At 57.1% G+C, this 19,742-nt stretch overlaps 1 protein-coding gene across 1 annotated transcript in view; it reads right to left on the bottom strand.

Annotated features, from left to right (window-relative positions):
* ctnnbl1 (catenin, beta like 1) overlaps positions 1 to 19,742 on the bottom strand; it is a 222,672-nt gene that overhangs the window by 158,169 nt on the left and 44,761 nt on the right. Inside the window, exon 3 of the mRNA XM_086004285.1 lies at positions 47 to 138. Coding sequence (XP_085860411.1) covers positions 47 to 138 — 92 coding nt within the window. The remainder of the gene's footprint in view (positions 1 to 46; positions 139 to 19,742) is intronic.

The following is a 19,742-nucleotide window of genomic DNA, read 5'->3' as shown; positions in this document are numbered from 1 at the left end:
AAAAAAAAAATGTTTTAATAAGTACTTTATTCTAATCAAGCGATACCTTTATTCGCTTCAACATCCACTGCAGAAGACCTTGCTGAGCTGCTTCAGTGCACATTTCAGGGCGAAATTCAGCCAAGTTCTCTATAATAGCTGTGTGAAAAAGAAGGCATAGTGAATACGCAATTCAAGAGCAAATTAAAAGAGACAATAAACCTTTTGCTGACCTACTGCATGTAGCTGAGCTCTTGAGGAAGCATGTGTCTGCTTCTTTCAAGCAGAGCATTTAAATGAGGTTTCCCTCCATTCTCTCCTTTAAAAGACATACAAATTAATTTGAACTTAGCTACTTAAGTCAATTTTTTTTATATCCATATACATTTAAAAACATTATTTCCCAAAATCTGAACAATGCTTTCCATTTTCCCATAGCAAATCTAGAAACCTTCCAGAGGGAGGATAGCCGATCAGAAGCAATTTCTCCACAACCTCAAGGTTTTAATCGAAGCAAGAAAGAATACATTACGGAAAAAATTACAAAAAAAGAGATTGCGATTTACTGCAGCCTCAATTAATCAAAAATCATTGGACTAACCCAAGATAGGGGTGAATTTTCAAGCTTCCTACCCTGTGGAAACATGGCAGTAACCTTCCAAAATAGTGGGTAATGACATACCACCCCATTGCTGCCACCGTTGTAGCTGCTGCAATGTTGCCCCGGGCCTTCCACTTGTTAGCCGGAGTGGCCCCGATTTCCCCTTCCAGTCTGGGGGAAAGTTCAGCTTATGGTGTCTACTTGACGCAGTTATAGGAGTTGACATAAGGACACATGATTGTCAATTGAAGTGAGTCAGTGAAAAACAGAAGGAAGCATTAGTGCTATAGATATTTTGATAATCAAGAGAAATTTGAAAGAAAGAATTTGGTTTTGAGGGGATGTGGTCATCTGCAGTTTGCTTGGAACAACCCGTATCAGCAGGGATTTCTTCTGTTTGAGTCAATTCCCTCCAACTGTGCAAAGTACTTTATCACCTGGATCCAGATAGCTCTCACTACCAAAACCAATATCATGTGACCAGGACACATCTACTGAGTTCATACAAGAAAATACTGACAATAAACTTTCCTTGAGGTGCAGATGTTATGCAGCTGTAGTCTCCAAACACTTGACAATTATAGTTCAGTACTTCTTGACCAGCAGCATTTCTAGAAAATATGCACAACCTCCCCAACTCTCTCATTCCCTCTAGCAGACCTGAGGGCCAGCAATAAAGGTGAGCTAGCAGAGGAAAGTATACATAGCTAATTACTGATGGAAACAGTGTAGATTGCATTGCAAATATATGGCTCAAGTGTGCTGTCAAGGTCAGTGGTAGCAATTTATTTTATTGGAGGAGGAAGGAAGAAGGGAAAGAGAGGAAAGTAGCAATATAGCAGAATTATACACATGTCCCCCAATCATGTTGCATCCGGATTTTAAAAACACTACACTTGTCTGGTGAAATTCAGGGGCTCTACATTAAAGCAAAGCTTTTCAGTTCTGAAGGCCCAGATTTATGCTGCGGTTAAAAAAAATGAACAATTGGAGGTTTCTTATTGAGGATCAAGTGTCAAACTTCTCTGTAATGGACAAGAGGAATGGTAGCATAGTGGTTATGTTACTAGACTAGTAATCCAGAGACCTGGACTAATGATCCAGAGACACAAGTTCAAATCCCACTGGGGAATTTGGATTCAGTTAATTAAATAAATCTGGAATTAAAAAAAGCTAATATCTATAATGGTGACCCTGAAACTATCGGATTGTCATAAAAACCCATCTGGTTCACGAATGTCCTTTAGGGACTCCAGACCCACAGCAACGTGGTTGACTCTTAACTGCCCTCTGAAATGGCCTAGCAAACCGCTCAGCTGTACACAACCGCTATGAATATAAGAATATTAAAACTGAACGGACGCACCGGCTTCGAACACGGCAACGGCACACTCAGCCAAGCTGACCCTGCAAAGTCCTCCTCACTAACATCTGGGAGAGCTGTCCCACAGACTAGTCAAACTCACAGAATCATACCTTTCATCCAGTCCCAGATTCCTCTATCACCATCCCTGTCCCACCTGCAGGACAGACCCACCAGGTGGCGGCACAGTGGTTTACAGTCGGGAGGGAGTGGCCCTGGGAGTCCTCAACATTGAGTCTGGACCCCACGAAGTCTCATGGCTTCAGGTCAAGCATGGGCAAAGAAGCCTGCTGCTAATTACCGCCTACTCCCCTCCCTCAGCTGATGAATCAGTCCTCCATGTCGAACACCACTTGGAAGAAGCCGAGGGTAGCAAGGGCACTGAATGTACTCTGGGTGGGGGACTTCAATGACCATCACCAAGAGTGGCTTGGTAGCACCACTACTGACCGAGCTGGCCGAGTCCTGAAGGACATAGCTGCGACAGGTGGTGAGAGAACCAACACGAGGGAAAAACCTACTTGACCTCGTCCTCACCAATCTACCTGCCGCAGATGCATCTGTTCATGACAGCATCGGAAGCAGTGACCACCGCACAGTCCTTTTGGAGACAAAATCCCATCTTCACACTGAGGACATCCTCCATCGTGTTGTGTGGCACTACCACCATGCTAAATGGGATAGATTCAGAACAGATCTAGTAGCTCAAAACTGGGCATCCACGAGGTGCAGAACTGTATTCCACCACACACCTCATGGCCCAGCATATCCCTCACTCTACCATCAAGCCAGGGGGCCAAACCTGGTTCAATGAGGAGTGCAGAAGATTATGCCAGGAGCAGCATCAGGCGTACCTAAAACTGAGGTGCTAACCCGGGGAAACTCCAACACATGACTACATGCATGGTAAACAGCGGAAGCAGCATGCTAAGCGATCCCACAATCAACGGATCAGATCAAAGCTCTGCAGTCCTACCACATCCAGTCGTCAATGGTGTTGGACAATTAAACAACTAACAGGAGTAGGAGACGGCTCCATGAATATCCTCAGCCTCAATGATGACGGAGTCCATCACATGAGTGCAAAAGACAAGGCTGAAGCGTTTGCAACCAACTTCAGCCAGAAGTGCTGAGTGGATGATCCATATCGACCACCTCCCGAGGTCCCCACCATCATAGAAGCCAGTCTTCAGCCAATTCAATTCACTCCACGTGATATCAAGAAACGGCTGAGCGCACTAGATAGAAACATAGAAGATAGGAGCAGGAGTAGGCCATTCGGCCCCTCGAGCCCACTCCACCATTTAATGAGATCATGGCTGATCATCCAAATTCAGTACCCTGTCCCTGCTTTCTCCCCAGATCCCCTCTCATTCTTCTAAACTCCAGCGAATATAAGCCTAATCGACCCAATCTCTCCTCATACGTCATTCCTGCCATCCCAGGTATCAGTCTGGTGAATCTTCGCTGCACTCTCTCCATGGCAAGAACATCCTTCCTCAGATAAGGCGACCAAAACTGCACACAATACTCAAGGTGTGGTCTCACCAAGGCCCTACCAAGGCCCTGTACAACTGCAGCAAGACATCCTTGCTCCTGTACTCGAATCCTCTCGCTATGAAGGCCAACATACCATTTGCCACCTTAGCCGCCTGCTGCACCTGCATGCTTAGCTTCAGCGACTGGTGCACAACGACACCCAGGTCTCGTTGCACGTCCCCTTTTCCCAATCTATTGCCGTTCAGATAATAATCTGTCTTCCTGTTTATGCCACCGAAGTGGATAACCTCGCATTTATCCACATTATACTGCATTTGCCATGCATCTGCCCAATCACCCAACCTGTCCAAATCATACTGGAGTTTCTCTGCATCTTCCTCACAGCACACACGCCCACCCAGCTTTGTGTTGTCTGCAAACTTGGAGATATTACATCTAGTTCCCTCGTCTAGATCATTAATATATATTGTGAATAGCTGGGGTCCTAGCACCGATCCCTGCGGTACCCCACTAGTCACTGCCTGCCACTCGGAAAAAGACCTGTTTATTCCAACTCTTTGCTTCCTGTCTGCCAACCAGTTCTCTATCCAAGACAGTACCTTACCCCCAATCCCACGTGCTTTAACTTTGCACGCTAATCTCTTATGCGGGACCTTATCGAAAGCCTTCTGAAAGTCCAAATACACCTCATCCACAGGTTCTCCCTTATCTATTCTACCAGTTACATCCTCAAAAAATACAGCAAAGGCTATGGGCCCTAACATCCTGGCTGCTTTGCTGAAGACTTGTGCTCCAGAACTAGCCCTACCGCTAGCCAAGCTGTTCCAGTATAGCTACAATACTGACATCTACCCGACAATGTGGAAAACTGCCCAGGTATGTTCTGTCCACAAAGAGGACAAATCCAGTCCGGCCAATTACCGCCCCATCATTCTACTCTCAATCATCAGCAAACTGATGGAAGCCGTCATCAACAGTGCCATCAAGCGGCATTTACTCACCAATAACCTGCTCACCAATGCTCAGTTTGGGTTCCGCTAGGACCACTCGGCTCCAGACCTCATTACAGCCTTGGTCCAAACATGGACGAATGAGCTGAATTCCAGAGGTGAGGTGAGAGTGACTGTCCTTGACATCAAGGCAGCATTTGACAGTGTGTGGCATCAAGGAGTCCTAGTAAAATTGAAGTCAATGGGAATCAGGGGGAAAACTCTCCATTGGCTAGAGTCATATCTAGCACAAAGGAAGATGGTTGTAGTTGTTGGAAGACAATCATCTCAGCCCAGGACATCGCTGCAGGAGTTCCTCAGGGCAGTGTCCTAGGCCCAACCATCTTCAGCTGCTTCATCAATGATCTTCTTTCCATCATAAGGTCAGAAGTGGAGATGTTCGCTGATGATTGCACAGTGTTCTGTTCCATTCGCAACTCCTCGGATAATGGAGCAGTCCATGCCCGAATGCAGCGAGACCTGGATGACATTCAGGCTTGGGCTGATAAGTGGCAAGTAACATTCACACCACAGAATTGCCAGGCAATGACTATCTCCAACAAGCGAGAGTCCAACCACCACCCCTTGACATTCAACAGCATTACCATTGCTGAATCCCCCACCATCAACATCCTGGGGGTCACCATTAACCAGAAACTTAACTGGACCAGCCAAATACTGTGTCTACAAGAGATGATCAGAGGCTGGGTATTCGGCAGCGAGTGTCTCACCATCTGACTCCCCAAAGCCTTTCCACCATCTACAAGGCACAAGTAAGGAGTGTGTGATGGAATACTCTCCACTTGCCTGGATGAGTGCAGCTCCAACAACACTTAAGAAGCTCGACACCATCCAGGACAAAACAGCCCGCTTGATTGGCACCCCATCCACCACCTTAAACATTCGCTCTCTGTACCATCTACAAGATGCATTGCAGCAACTCACCAAGGCTTCTTCGGCAGCACTTCCCAAACCCGCAACCTCTACCACCTAGAAGGACAAGGGCAGCAGGCACATGAGAACACCATCACCTGCAAGTTCCCCTCCAAGTTACACACCATCCTGACTTTGAAATATATCGCCATTCCTTCATTGTTGCTGGGTCAAAATCCTGGAACTCCCTCACTAACAGCACTGTGGGAGTACCTTCACAAGGACTGCAGCAGTTCAAGAACGTGGCTCACCACCACCTTCTCGAGGGCAATTAGGGAAGGGCAATAAATGCTGGCCTTGCCAGCGACACCCACATCCCAGGAACAAATAAAAAAGTGAATAAAGTAGCAACAATTGCAAATTTGTCAGAAGTTCAAAATTGGGAGTACAGAATGGAAATTCTCAGTTATGTCAATATGAAGAGCTATTGCAAGACAAAGACCAAGGTTCACATCCATTAAATACAATAGAATCCAAAATTCTACAGACCTGAATCTCATGTGACTAAAGTGGATTTGAATTGATAGCTTTGTTCTCTTCCACAAATTAAACATTACTGAGTCTCACCAATCATGCAAACTTGCAAAGTAAGAGTTGTTGAGCTGAATTTGGGGTTGAGGTGTACAACTAGGAAGATGCAAGAGAGCCCTGTAGTGCAACCATAGAACTTTATACCACAGAAGGAGGTCATTCAACTTATTGTGTCTGTGCCGGATCTTTCCTTAAGAGAAATGCAAAACTAATCCCGCTGTATCTTCCTCTGCTTCAAATGTTTATCGACACTTTCCTTAAAAAGGTGCAATGGGCTCTGCCGCAACTACTACCTGTGGTAAAACACTCCATGCTTGAATGACTCGGTGTAAATACGTTTTTCCTAACCCTTGTCTTCACTGACTCCCCAACCAAAGGAAAAAAGTCTTGCTTAAAACAACCTATCAACACCCAGCATGATTTTGAAAGCATCTATTAAATATCCTGTTGGCTGTTTTTGCTCATGTGGAAATAGTCCCCAATATCTTAAGACTTTCCTTACAACTACAGTTTCTCATCCCTGGTGTCACCTTGGTGAATCTATGCTGTATGCTCGCTATGGCTTTAATGTCCTTTTCTTTTGGGTACCCAAACTACACAATGTCTTGTATAAATTAACTCTCTCTTTCCTCTTGTGCTCTATGCTGCTATTAAAACCCCAAAATGCTACTGGCCATTTTAATGGCTTTAGCTGTCTGCATGAAATAGCTATGGAATCGGTCACTTGTTCAAGATGCTCTAATGTCAAAAACGACTTACTTTTAACAAATCCATGCTCCTTATTCTTGATTATCACATGCATCTCTAAATAGCTGTCCTTGTTTATCCTATGCATCTTTATGCACACTTTCACGGAATTATGTATTTGAACCCCTACGTCTCTTTGTTCTGCCATACCCTTCAACGTCTTTTCACCAAGTTCTGCCAACCAACTTGTTATCTATCCATTGTTACATTTCCTCTTAGACCATTTGCCTAAATTTTTGTAAGAAGCCTCGAGATGTTTTATGAAATATTATCTGAAAATCTATTTACACTACATTCCTTGTTTACCTCCCAAAATGCACAATCTCTCACATTCCCACTTAAAATTGCATCCGCTACCTGCATCACTATTCTGATAACCTCTCTATGTCCTCCCAAATCTTTCATAGTTCTCCTCATTGTTTGCCAAACCTTGTACTTTTCTGTCATCAGCACATTTCAATGTCACGCCCACGTCCAAATCATCTATATATAAAAGAACAAAAATGACCCAGCACTGACCCCTAGGCTATAGCACTTAAAACCATTCTCCAATCTGAGTAATACTCATTTAGCTCATTGTTTCCTATTCTCAACCAACTTTCCATCCATACTGCTTCATTTCCTCTTATATCATGCGCCTATTTTCTTTGTACAAGCTGCCTGTGAGACACCTAATCAAACATCTTATGAAAATCCATATACACTACATCTACTACATTCCTTTTATCTATTCACTTCTTCAAGCAACATTTATTCCTCATCCTCCTCTAATACAGTGGCTCTCAAACTTTCTTGATTGAAGGACCCCTTTTCAAATTGATTAGTAATCACGGACCTCCCATCTAAATTGTACTATATAATATACTCATATGAAAGTGCTGCATGCAAAGTGTGGTTTAATAATGCTTTTAAAAAGCTATTTACTTACAGATATCAGTGAGATGGGTGTGCCTGCTTCTCACTGCAGAGTCTGCCTATCCTTGGTGTGATGTTTGACGATTTATTTAAAGCTGTGCCTGCGGTTCATTTACCTAATTGTTACATTAATTTTAAGTACCATCCTAAAAACTACTGCTCATCTACGAATTTTAATTACGAACTTAAAAAAAAAATTATTTGAAATTAGCAGAAGCCTCAATTTTAATTCAATGCTAAAGAGCTAAAGAAGTGAAATTAAAAAGAACTCGAGACAGAATAAAAAACCTCCCAAAATGTTCAGCTGCTTGAGTAATTGGGATCGCCTGCTTCACACCCATCCGCCGACATCTACATCAAACAAACTTGTTTTTTTCGCGGTCAGGGCGTTCCCAGTGGGGCAGGACTAAGTCCTTGCATTTCCAGCTGTCTGCCAGTTCGCACCCTGCCGTTTCCAGCCAGTGACACGTGAACCCGAACTCTACTCTCTCCCCCCCCCCCCCCAAAAAAACCAACAGCCTGGCAACTTGACAGGCTCCGGGGTCTCCAACAGCCCCACTCCCTCCACCACGCAACTTTTCGGCACATAAATCAGTGCTGTCACGGTAACGGAATTTCGGCTCGATTTGGCCCAGCGGCTGTTTCAACTCACCGACATTAATGATCCAAGATTATCCCACAAACAGTTTCGGGAAAAGTTTTTCAGTCGCCCTTTGCCACATTCCCAGCCAGCCAAACTCCACTCTCCTTCCACAGACACAAATGAGGTCATTGGAAGGAACCTGAATGTGAACACTCTGGTCCCGCCTCCTCCCCGATCCTCTCCGTTTCATTTTTACAGTCTGTAATTTTTCCAGAGATCTTCTCCAATGAATAATTGATCAATGTTTCGCGGACCCCCAGAACATCACCGCGGACTCCAGTTTGAGAACCACTGCTCTAATACACCTACACTCTTACTTTCACCATTTGTAGAAACTGATGCAATATGTAATATATCGGCCATACCATTACCTAGCACTAGATTGCTCCCTTCATTCCTGAACGGTTTTACCCCTCTCTATACTTATACTAGTATACTTATAAAAGCCCTTACCATTCCCTTTTGTAATACAGGAAACTTTTTTTTATCCGGCACCGACGTGGTGCCGGTTCATCAAAAATTCCGGATAACCAAAAGCTATAGTAAAAGATACAGAGCTGAGCGCTCCGTATAAAGCAACAAACCCTGTTGCTTAGCAACAGGTTCAAAACAATGGCCACAAGTTCCAAGCGTCTCTGTAGCTTAGCAACAGCTGCAGCCACACCCTTGCACAGCAACAGATCGAGGAAGGCAAGTAATAAAACTTACCTGAACCTACTCCTGAATTTTGCCGGTTAACCGAGATTTCCGGTTATTTAGGTGTCGGTAAATCGAAAGTTTCCTGTATCTCCATCCTTTTTCTCAAACACACACAAATTGTTCATCTTGATAGCAAGTAACAACTCAAAAAAAACCCCACAATAACAAGCTTTGAAAAACAAGATTTAACAGCACAAATGTCTAGGCCAAGCTATTTGCAACAACCTGATGTATTATAAAACAGTGTGTCATATAGAATCCACGCTTCATTCCCTGTGCTAAATGTGTACACAGATGGGTTTGCATCTGTGCAGACTGACTGAGACAGACTGGCACACAAGAAATGATTTTAATTAGGTAATTTTTATGCTATTGATTTTTCATTAATGTGATATACACTCATGACAGAAATCTGGCAAAATGTAAAGAATGATCCAGTCCTGCCAGCTGTGTAAGGAACGGAAATTAATTTTAGCACTGAACCACTACAGGGATCAAATTTAAACACTGGTGACTAGCAGAATGCCATCAAATGTAATCCCCTTTGAGTGTCCCAAGCAGTTACACATCTTTCAGCAATCTCAAGCAGAGACACTGCATGCGCTATACACTTTCTCCTCAATTTTCAATTGTACTTTGTTATTTTCCAAATTTAAAAAAAATCCTAGTATCTAAAGCAGGTCATGGAAATTAAGACAGTATTAACCTATTGCAGCTTCAAATCAACACAATTGTGAAACTGGATACTGAATAAGTCAAATGGCACAGAACTGTGAATTTGTTTGTTCTTAGCTTTCCCTGTAGAAACCTGGCAATATTCTTCTCCAAAAACCAAGAGATTTGTGATTCTGGCCTACCATTTATTTGCTGGGCACTGACATATGCATTTGGCGAATAATGAACGTGAACAAGCTCCTTAAATCTACTGTTAACATGCAAGACACGGCACACACATTTCACCAGGAAACTGTACAATATTTATCAATGTTTAGTGTTCTCAATGTTAAACTGTAATGATAAAAAGCAATAAAAAACATAATTATCTAATGACTGGGAGACTCCTATGAAAAATAGTCTTACAATTCTTAATTGGTGCAAAAGCAGCAAGACAGACACATTTACTGTGCAAAAAAAACTCACTAACTTAATGATTAAATGGTATGAAAAAATAAGAGACATGATCTATTTGTACATTATACATAGTTTAATGCACTGCACAATGCACTAGTACTTCATGCACTCTCCCTTGATTCCTGAATCTCAGCTTGGCTGTCTAGAAAAGTAAATGAACAAAGAAAAGACATGCACAGGCAAATCAACTTGCACCACTCTCAAATGCCTCCTAGTGTTTGCTTCAAGTATCTGTAGCTGGCACGGTGACAGGTATTTTAAATGTCAACAGTGTGTTGTGCACAACTGCTGCTATTTTTATACTTAAAGGGTATATTATCCTTAAATCATACAATCTGGCCACTGGAGTTACATAAATCCCCCAAAACGTATTGTTTTTTTTTTCCATTCGGCATTTTTTTTCTTGCCAATTGTAATTTTTAACCTACGGTTTTAAACAAAAGAATAAAAATGAAAAATATGTATTTCACAATACTTTTACATTGGATTACATAGTATATACGGCCCAACCTGTCCATGCCGGCATTTACACTCCACTCGAGCCTCCTCCCGTCTTTCCTCATCTAAATCTATCAGCATAACCCTCTATTCCCTTCTCCCTCATATGCTTGTCTAGCCTCCCCTTAAATGCATCTATACTATTTGCTTCAACCACTCCCTGTGGTAGCGAGTTCCACATTCTCACCACTCTTTGGGTAAAGAGGTTTCTTCTGAATTCCCTATTGGATTTCTTGGTGACTATCTTATATTGATGGCCTCTAGTTATGCTTTTCCCCACAAGTGGAAACATTCTCTCTCTATCCACTCTATCAAATTTTTTCATAATTTTAAAGAACTCTATTAGGTCACCCCTCAGCCTTCTTTTTTCCAAGAGAAAAAAAAGAGACCAAGCCTGTTCATCCTTTCCAGATATGTATACCCTCGCATTTCTGGTATCATCCTTGAAAAGCATCTCTGCACCCTCTCCAGTGCCTCTATATCCTTTGTATAAAATGGTGACCCGAACTGTACGCGGTACTCTAAGTGTGGTCTAACCAAGGTTCGATACAGATTTAGCATAACTTCCCTACTTTTCAATTCTATCCTTCTAGAAATAAACCCTAATGCTTGTTTGATTTTTTTCTGGTCTTGCTAACCTGTGTTGCAACTTTTAGTGATTTGTGTATTTGTACTCCTAGATCCCTCTGTTCCTCTACCCCACCTAGACTCGCACCCTTCAAGTGATGTGACCCCCCTATTCATCCGACCAAAATGTAATACCTCACATTAACTGTGTTGAACTTCATTTGCCAATTATATGCCCATTCTGCAAGTTTATTAATGTCCTGGCGGCATGTCCTCCTCAGTATTGACTATTCCTCCCAATTTGGTGTTATCCACAAATTTAGAAATTGTGTTTTTGATTCCAAGTCTTAATCGTTAATGTAAATTGTGAACAGCAGTGGTCCCAGCACTGATCCTTGTGGAACACCACTACTCACCTTCTACCACTGTGAATAGCTACCTTTTACTCCTACTCTCTGCCTTTAAGTCAGCTATACATTCTGCTACTTGTCCCCTGACTCCACATTCCTCTGACCTTGTTCATCAGTCTATTATGGGGTACCTTATCAAAGGCCTTTTGAAAATCCAGATAAATTACATCTACTGCATTACCATTGTCTACTCTCTGTTACCTCTTCAAAAAATTCAATAAGGTTGGTCAAGCAAGACTTTACCTTTTGAAATCCATGTTGACTATTCATCATTATTATATTTTTTGAGCTGGAGTGCCCAGCGGTGCCGAGGGTTTTTTGAGGGCATGTTATCGTTGGAAGAGAGAGAGAGCGAGAGCGCGCGGCTGGGGGGGGGGGGGAAGAGAGCGCGCGGCTGGGGGGGGAAGAGAGCGCGCGGCTGGGGGGGGGAAGAGAGCGCGCGGCTGGGGGGGGGAAGAGAGCGCGCGGCTGGGGGGGGGGAAAGAGAGCGCGCGGCTGGGGGGGGGAAAGAGAGCGCGCGGCTGGGGGGGGGAAAGAGAGCGCGCGGCTGGGGGGGGGAAGAGAGCGCGCGGCTGGGGGGGGAAGAGAGCGCGCGGCTGGGGGGGGGAAGAGAGCGCGCGGCTGGGGGGGGAAGAGAGCGCGCGGCTGGGGGGGGGAAGAGAGCGCGCGGCTGGGGGGGGGAAGAGAGCGCGCGGCTGGGGGGGGAAGAGAGCGCGCGGCTGGGGGGGAAGAGAGCGCGCGGCTGGGGGGGGGAAGAGAGCGCGCGGCTGGGGGGGGAAGAGAGCGCGCGGCTGGGGGGGGAAGAGAGCGCGCGGCTGGGGGGGGGAAGAGAGCGCGCGGCTGGGGGGGGGAAGAGAGCGCGCGGCTGGGGGGGGGAAGAGAGCGCGCGGCTGGGGGGGAAGAGAGCGCGCGGCTGGGGGGGAGAGAGCGCGGAGAGAAGCGCGCGGCTGGGGGGGGAAGAGACGCGCGGCTGGGGGGAAGAGAGCGCGCGGCTGGGGGGGGAAGAGAGCGCGCGGCTGGGGGGGGAAGAGAGCGCGCGGCTGGGGGGGGAAGAGAGCGCGCGGCTGGGGGGGGAAGAGAGCGCGCGGCTGGGGGCGGGGGGAAGAGAGCGCGCGGCTGGGGGGGGAAGAGAGCGCGCGGCTGGGGGGGGAAGAGAGCGCGCGGCTGGGGGGGGGAAGAGAGCGCGCGGCTGGGGGGGGAAGAGAGCGCGCGGCTGGGGGGGGAAGAGAGCGCGCGGCTGGGGGGGGAAGAGAGCGCGCGGCTGGGGGGGGAAGAGAGCGCGCGGCTGGGGGGGGAAGAGAGCGCGCGGCTGGGGGGGGGAAGAGAGCGCGCGGCTGGGGGGGGAAGAGAGCGCGCGGCTGGGGGGGAAGAGAGCGCGCGGCTGGGGGGGGAAGAGAGCGCGCGGCTGGGGGGGGAAGAGAGCGCGCGGCTGGGGGGGGGAAGAGAGCGCGCGGCTGGGGGGGGAAGAGAGCGCGCGGCTGGGGGGGGAAGAGAGCGCGCGGCTTGGGGGGGGGAAGAGAGCGCGCGGCTGGGGGGGGGAAGAGAGCGCGCGGCTGGGGGGGGGAAGAGAGCGCGCGGCTGGGGGGGGGAAGAGAGCGCGCGGCTGGGGGGGGGAAGAGAGCGCGCGGCTGGGGGGGGGAAGAGAGCGCGCGGCTGGGGGGGGGAAGAGAGCGCGCGGCTGGGGGGGGGAAGAGAGCGCGCGGCTGGGGGGGGGAAGAGAGCGCGCGGCTGGGGGGGGGAAGAGAGCGCGCGGCTGGGGGGGGGAAGAGAGCGCGCGGCTGGGGGGGGGAAGAGAGCGCGCGGCTGGGGGGGGGGAAGAGAGCGCGCGGCTGGGGGGGGGAAGAGAGCGCGCGGCTGGGGGGGGGAAGAGAGCGCGCGGCTGGGGGGGGGGAAGAGAGCGCGCGGCTGGGGGGGGGAAGAGAGCGCGCGGCTGGGGGGGGGAAGAGAGCGCGCGGCTGGGGGGGGAAGAGAGCGCGCGGCTGGGGGGGGGAAGAGAGCGCGCGGCTGGGGGGGGGAAGAGAGCGCGCGGCTGGGGGGGGAAGAGAGCGCGCGGCTGGGGGGGGAAGAGAGCGCGCGGCTGGGGGGGGAAGAGAGCGCGCGGCTGGGGGGGGAAGAGAGCGCGCGGCTGGGGGGGGAAGAGAGCGCGCGGCTGGGGGGGGGAAGAGAGCGCGCGGCTGGGGGGGGGAAGAGAGCGCGCGGCTGGGGGGGGGAAGAGAGCGCGCGGCTGGGGGGGGAAGAGAGCGCGCGGCTGGGGGGGGAAGAGAGCGCGCGGCTGGGGGGGGAAGAGAGCGCGCGGCTGGGGGGGGAAGAGAGCGCGCGGCTGGGGGGGGAAGAGAGCGCGCGGCTGGGGGGGGAAGAGAGCGCGCGGCTGGGGGGGGAAGAGAGCGCGCGGCTGGGGGGGGAAGAGAGCGCGCGGCTGGGGGGGGAAGAGAGCGCGCGGCTGGGGGGGGAAGAGAGCGCGCGGCTGGGGGGGGAAGAGAGCGCGCGGCTGGGGGGGGGAAGAGAGCGCGCGGCTGGGGGGGGAAGAGAGCGCGCGGCTGGGGGGGGAAGAGAGCGCGCGGCTGGGGGGGGAAGAGAGCGCGCGGCTGGGGGGGGAAGAGAGCGCGCGGCTGGGGGGGAAGAGAGCGCGCGGCTGGGGGGGGAAGAGAGCGCGCGGCTGGGGGGGGAAGAGAGCGCGCGGCTGGGGGGGGAAGAGAGCGCGCGGCTGGGGGGGGAAGAGAGCGCGCGGCTGGGGGGGGGAAGAGAGCGCGCGGCTGGGGGGGGAAGAGAGCGCGCGGCTGGGGGGGGAAGAGAGCGCGCGGCTGGGGGGGGAAGAGAGCGCGCGGCTGGGGGGGGAAGAGAGCGCGCGGCTGGGGGGGGAAGAGAGCGCGCGGCTGGGGGGGGAAGAGAGCGCGCGGCTGGGGGGGGAAGAGAGCGCGCGGCTGGGGGGGGAAGAGAGCGCGCGGCTGGGGGGGGAAGAGAGCGCGCGGCTGGGGGGGGAAGAGAGCGCGCGGCTGGGGGGGGAAGAGAGCGCGCGGCTGGGGGGGGAAGAGAGCGCGCGGCTGGGGGGGGAAGAGAGCGCGCGGCTGGGGGGGGGAAGAGAGCGCGCGGCTGGGGGGGGAAGAGAGCGCGCGGCTGGGGGGGGAAGAGAGCGCGCGGCTGGGGGGGGAAGAGAGCGCGCGGCTGGGGGGGAAGAGAGCGCGCGGCTGGGGGGGGAAGAGAGCGCGCGGCTGGGGGGGGGAAGAGAGCGCGCGGCTGGGGGGGGAAGAGAGCGCGCGGCTGGGGGGGGAAGAGAGCGCGCGGCTGGGGGGGGAAGAGAGCGCGCGGCTGGGGGGGGAAGAGAGCGCGCGGCTGGGGGGGGAAGAGAGCGCGCGGCTGGGGGGGGGAAGAGAGCGCGCGGCTGGGGGGGGGAAGAGAGCGCGCGGCTGGGGGGGGAAGAGAGCGCGCGGCTGGGGGGGGAAGAGAGCGCGCGGCTGGGGGGGGAAGAGAGCGCGCGGCTGGGGGGGGAAGAGAGCGCGCGGCTGGGGGGGGAAGAGAGCGCGCGGCTGGGGGGGGAAGAGAGCGCGCGGCTGGGGGGGGAAGAGAGCGCGCGGCTGGGGGGGGAAGAGAGCGCGCGGCTGGGGGGGGAAGAGAGCGCGCGGCTGGGGGGGGAAGAGAGCGCGCGGCTGGGGGGGGAAGAGAGCGCGCGGCTGGGGGGGGAAGAGAGCGCGCGGCTGGGGGGGGAAGAGAGCGCGCGGCTGGGGGGGGAAGAGAGCGCGCGGCTGGGGGGGGAAGAGAGCGCGCGGCTGGGGGGGGAAGAGAGCGCGCGGCTGGGGGGGGAAGAGAGCGCGCGGCTGGGGGGGGGAAGAGAGCGCGCGGCTGGGGGGGGAAGAGAGCGCGCGGCTGGGGGGGGGAAGAGAGCGCGCGGCTGGGGGGGGAAGAGAGCGCGCGGCTGGGGGGGGAAGAGAGCGCGCGGCTGGGGGGGGAAGAGAGCGCGCGGCTGGGGGGGGAAGAGAGCGCGCGGCTGGGGGGGGAAGAGAGCGCGCGGCTGGGGGGGGAAGAGAGCGCGCGGCTGGGGGGGAAGAGAGCGCGCGGCTGGGGGGGGAAGAGAGCGCGCGGCTGGGGGGGGGAAGAGAGCGCGCGGCTGGGGGGGGAAGAGCCGAGAGCGCGCGGCTGGGGGGGGAAGAGAGCGCGCGGCTGGGGGGGGAAGAGAGCGCGCGGCTGGGGGGGGGAAGAGAGCGCGCGGCTGGGGGGGGGAAGAGAGCGCGCGGCTGGGGGGGGAAGAGAGCGCGCGGCTGGGGGGGGGAAGAGAGCGCGCGGCTGGGGGGGGAAGAGAGCGCGCGGCTGGGGGGGGGAAGAGAGCGCGCGGCTGGGGGGGGAAGAGAGCGCGCGGCTGGGGGGGGAAGAGAGCGCGCGGCTGGGGGGGGGAAGAGAGCGCGCGGCTGGGGGGGGAAGAGAGCGCGCGGCTGGGGGGGGAAGAGAGCGCGCGGCTGGGGGGGGAAGAGAGCGCGCGGCTGGGGGGGGAAGAGAGCGCGCGGCTGGGGGGGGAAGAGAGCGCGCGGCTGGGGGGGGAAGAGAGCGCGCGGCTGGGGGGGGAAGAGAGCGCGCGGCTGGGGGGGGAAGAGAGCGCGCGGCTGGGGGGGGGAAGAGAGCGCGCGGCTGGGGGGGGAAGAGAGCGCGCGGCTGGGGGGGGAAGAGAGCGCGCGGCTGGGGGGGGAAGAGAGCGCGCGGCTGGGGGGGGAAGAGAGCGCGCGGCTGGGGGGGGAAGAGAGCGCGCGGCTGGGGGGGGAAGAGAGCGCGCGGCTGGGGGGGGAAGAGAGCGCGCGGCTGGGGGGGGAAGAGAGCGCGCGGCTGGGGGGGGAAGAGAGCGCGCGGCTGGGGGGGGAAGAGAGCGCGCGGCTGGGGGGGGAAGAGAGCGCGCGGCTGGGGGGGGAAGAGAGCGCGCGGCTGGGGGGGGAAGAGAGCGCGCGGCTGGGGGGGGAAGAGAGCGCGCGGCTGGGGGGGGAAGAGAGCGCGCGGCTGGGGGGGGAAGAGAGCGCGCGGCTGGGGGGGGAAGAGAGCGCGCGGCTGGGGGGGGAAGAGAGCGCGCGGCTGGGGGGGGGAAGAGAGCGCGCGGCTGGGGGGGGAAGAGAGCGCGCGGCTGGGGGGGGAAGAGAGCGCGCGGCTGGGGGGGAAGAGAGCGCGCGGCTGGGGGGGGAAGAGAGCGCGCGGCTGGGGGGGGAAGAGAGCGCGCGGCTGGGGGGGGAAGAGAGCGCGCGGCTGGGGGGGGAAGAGAGCGCGCGGCTGGGGGGGGAAGAGAGCGCGCGGCTGGGGGGGGAAGAGAGCGCGCGGCTGGGGGGGGAAGAGAGCGCGCGGCTGGGGGGGGAAGAGAGCGCGCGGCTGGGGGGGGAAGAGAGCGCGCGGCTGGGGGGGGAAGAGAGCGCGCGGCTGGGGGGGGGAAGAGAGCGCGCGGCTGGGGGGGGAAGAGAGCGCGCGGCTGGGGGGGGAAGAGAGCGCGCGGCTGGGGGGGGGAAGAGAGCGCGCGGCTGGGGGGGGAAGAGAGCGCGCGGCTGGGGGGGGAAGAGAGCGCGCGGCTGGGGGGGGAAGAGAGCGCGCGGCTGGGGGGGGAAGAGAGCGCGCGGCTGGGGGGGGAAGAGAGCGCGCGGCTGGGGGGGGAAGAGAGCGCGCGGCTGGGGGGGGAAGAGAGCGCGCGGCTGGGGGGGGAAGAGAGCGCGCGGCTGGGGGGGGAAGAGAGCGCGCGGCTGGGGGGGGAAGAGAGCGCGCGGCTGGGGGGGGAAGAGAGCGCGCGGCTGGGGGGGGAAGAGAGCGCGCGGCTGGGGGGGGAAGAGAGCGCGCGGCTGGGGGGGGGAAGAGAGCGCGCGGCTGGGGGGGGAAGAGAGCGCGCGGCTGGGGGGGGAAGAGAGCGCGCGGCTGGGGGGGGAAGAGAGCGCGCGGCTGGGGGGGGGAAGAGAGCGCGCGGCTGGGGGGGGAAGAGAGCGCGCGGCTGGGGGGGGAAGAGAGCGCGCGGCTGGGGGGGGAAGAGAGCGCGCGGCTGGGGGGGGAAGAGAGCGCGCGGCTGGGGGGGGAAGAGAGCGCGCGGCTGGGGGGGAAGAGAGCGCGCGGCTGGGGGGGGAAGAGAGCGCGCGGCTGGGGGGGGAAGAGAGCGCGCGGCTGGGGGGGGAAGAGAGCGCGCGGCTGGGGGGGGAAGAGAGCGCGCGGCTGGGGGGGAAGAGAGCGCGCGGCTGGGGGGGGAAGAGAGCGCGCGGCTGGGGGGGGAAGAGAGCGCGCGGCTGGGGGGGGAAGAGAGCGCGCGGCTGGGGGGGAAGAGAGCGCGCGGCTGGGGGGGGAAGAGAGCGCGCGGCTGGGGGGGGAAGAGAGCGCGCGGCTGGGGGGGGAAGAGAGCGCGCGGCTGGGGGGGGAAGAGAGCGCGCGGCTGGGGGGGGAAGAGAGCGCGCGGCTGGGGGGGGAAGAGAGCGCGCGGCTGGGGGGGGAAGAGAGCGCGCGGCTGGGGGGGGAAGAGAGCGCGCGGCTGGGGGGGGAAGAGAGCGCGCGGCTGGGGGGGGAAGAGAGCGCGCGGCTGGGGGGGGAAGAGAGCGCGCGGCTGGGGGGGGGAAGAGAGCGCGCGGCTGGGGGGGGGGAAGAGAGCGCGCGGCTGGGGGGGGAAGAGAGCGCGCGGCTGGGGGGGGAAGAGAGCGCGCGGCTGGGGGGGGAAGAGAGCGCGCGGCTGGGGGGGGAAGAGAGCGCGCGGCTGGGGGGGGAAGAGAGCGCGCGGCTGGGGGGGGGAAGAGAGCGCGCGGCTGGGGGGGGAAGAGAGCGCGCGGCTGGGGGGGGAAGAGAGCGCGCGGCTGGGGGGGGAAGAGAGCGCGCGGCTGGGGGGGGAAGAGAGCGCGCGGCTGGGGGGGGAAGAGAGCGCGCGGCTGGGGGGGGAAGAGAGCGCGCGGCTGGGGGGGGAAGAGAGCGCGCGGCTGGGGGGGGAAGAGAGCGCGCGGCTGGGGGGGGAAGAGAGCGCGCGGCTGGGGGGGGAAGAGAGCGCGCGGCTGGGGGGGGGAAGAGAGCGCGCGGCTGGGGGGGGAAGAGAGCGCGCGGCTGGGGGGGGAAGAGAGCGCGCGGCTGGGGGGGGAAGAGAGGCGCGCGGCTGGGGGGGGAAGAGAGCGCGCGGCTGGGGGGGGGAAGAGAGCGCGCGGCTGGGGGGGAAGAGAGCGCGCGGCTGGGGGGGGAAGAGAGCGCGCGGCTGGGGGGGGAAGAGAGCGCGCGGCTGGGGGGGGAAGAGAGCGCGCGGCTGGGGGGGGGAAGAGAGCGCGCGGCTGCGGGGGGGGAGAGAGCGACTGCGGGGGGGGAGAGAGCGACTGCGGGGGGGAGAGAGCGACTGCGGGGGGGGAGAGAGCGACTGCGGGGGGGGAGAGAGCGACTGCGGGGGGGGAGAGAGCGACTGCGGGGGGGGGAGAGAGCGACTGCGGGGGGGGAGAGAGCGACTGCGGGGGGGGAGAGAGCGACTGCGGGGGGGGAGAGAGCGACTGCGGGGGGGGAGAGAGCGACTGCGGGGGGGGGAGAGAGCGACTGCGGGGGGGGAGAGAGCGACTGCGGGGGGGGAGAGAGCGACTGCGGGGGGGGAGAGAGCGACTGCGGGGGGGGGAGAGAGCGGACTGCGGGGGGGGAGAGAGCGACTGCGGGGGGGGAGAGAGCGACTGCGGGGGGGGGAGAGAGCGACTGCGGGGGGGGAGAGAGCGACTGCGGGGGGGGGAGAGAGGAGCGACTGCGGGGGGGGGGAGAGAGCGACTGCGGGGGGGGAGAGAGCGACTGCGGGGGGGGAGAGAGCGACTGCGGGGGGGGGAGAGAGCGACTGCGGGGGGGGAGAGAGCGACTGCGGGGGGGGGGAGAGAGCGACTGCTGGGGGGGGAGAGAGCGACTGCGGGGGGGGAGAGAGCGACTGCGGGGGGGGAGAGAGCGACTGTGGGGGGGGAGAGAGCGACTGCGGGGGGGGGGAGAGAGCGACTGTCGGGGGGGGGAAGAGAGCGACTGTGGGGGGGGAGAGAGCGGACTGTGGGGGGGGAGAGAGCGACTGTGGGGGGGGGAGAGAGCGACTGTGGGGGGGGAGAGAGCGACTGTGGGGGGGAGAGAGAGCGACTGTGGGGGGGGGGGAGAGAGAGCGACTGTGGGGGGGGAGAGAGCGACTGGTGGGGGGGGAGAGAGCGACTGTGGGGGGGGGAGAGAGCGACTGTGGGGGGGAGAGAGCGACTGTGGGGGGGAGAGAGCGACTGTGGGAGCGGGGGGAGAGAGCGACTGTGGGGGGGAGAGAGCG

The sequence above is a fragment of the Somniosus microcephalus genome, chromosome 13 (assembly GCF_052327205.1).
Source record: "Somniosus microcephalus isolate GS21.2 chromosome 13, FLI_Smic_1.0, whole genome shotgun sequence".
Classification (NCBI taxonomy): Eukaryota; Metazoa; Chordata; class Chondrichthyes; order Squaliformes; family Somniosidae; genus Somniosus; species Somniosus microcephalus.
This window is presented reverse-complemented; position numbering and strand designations above follow the sequence as displayed.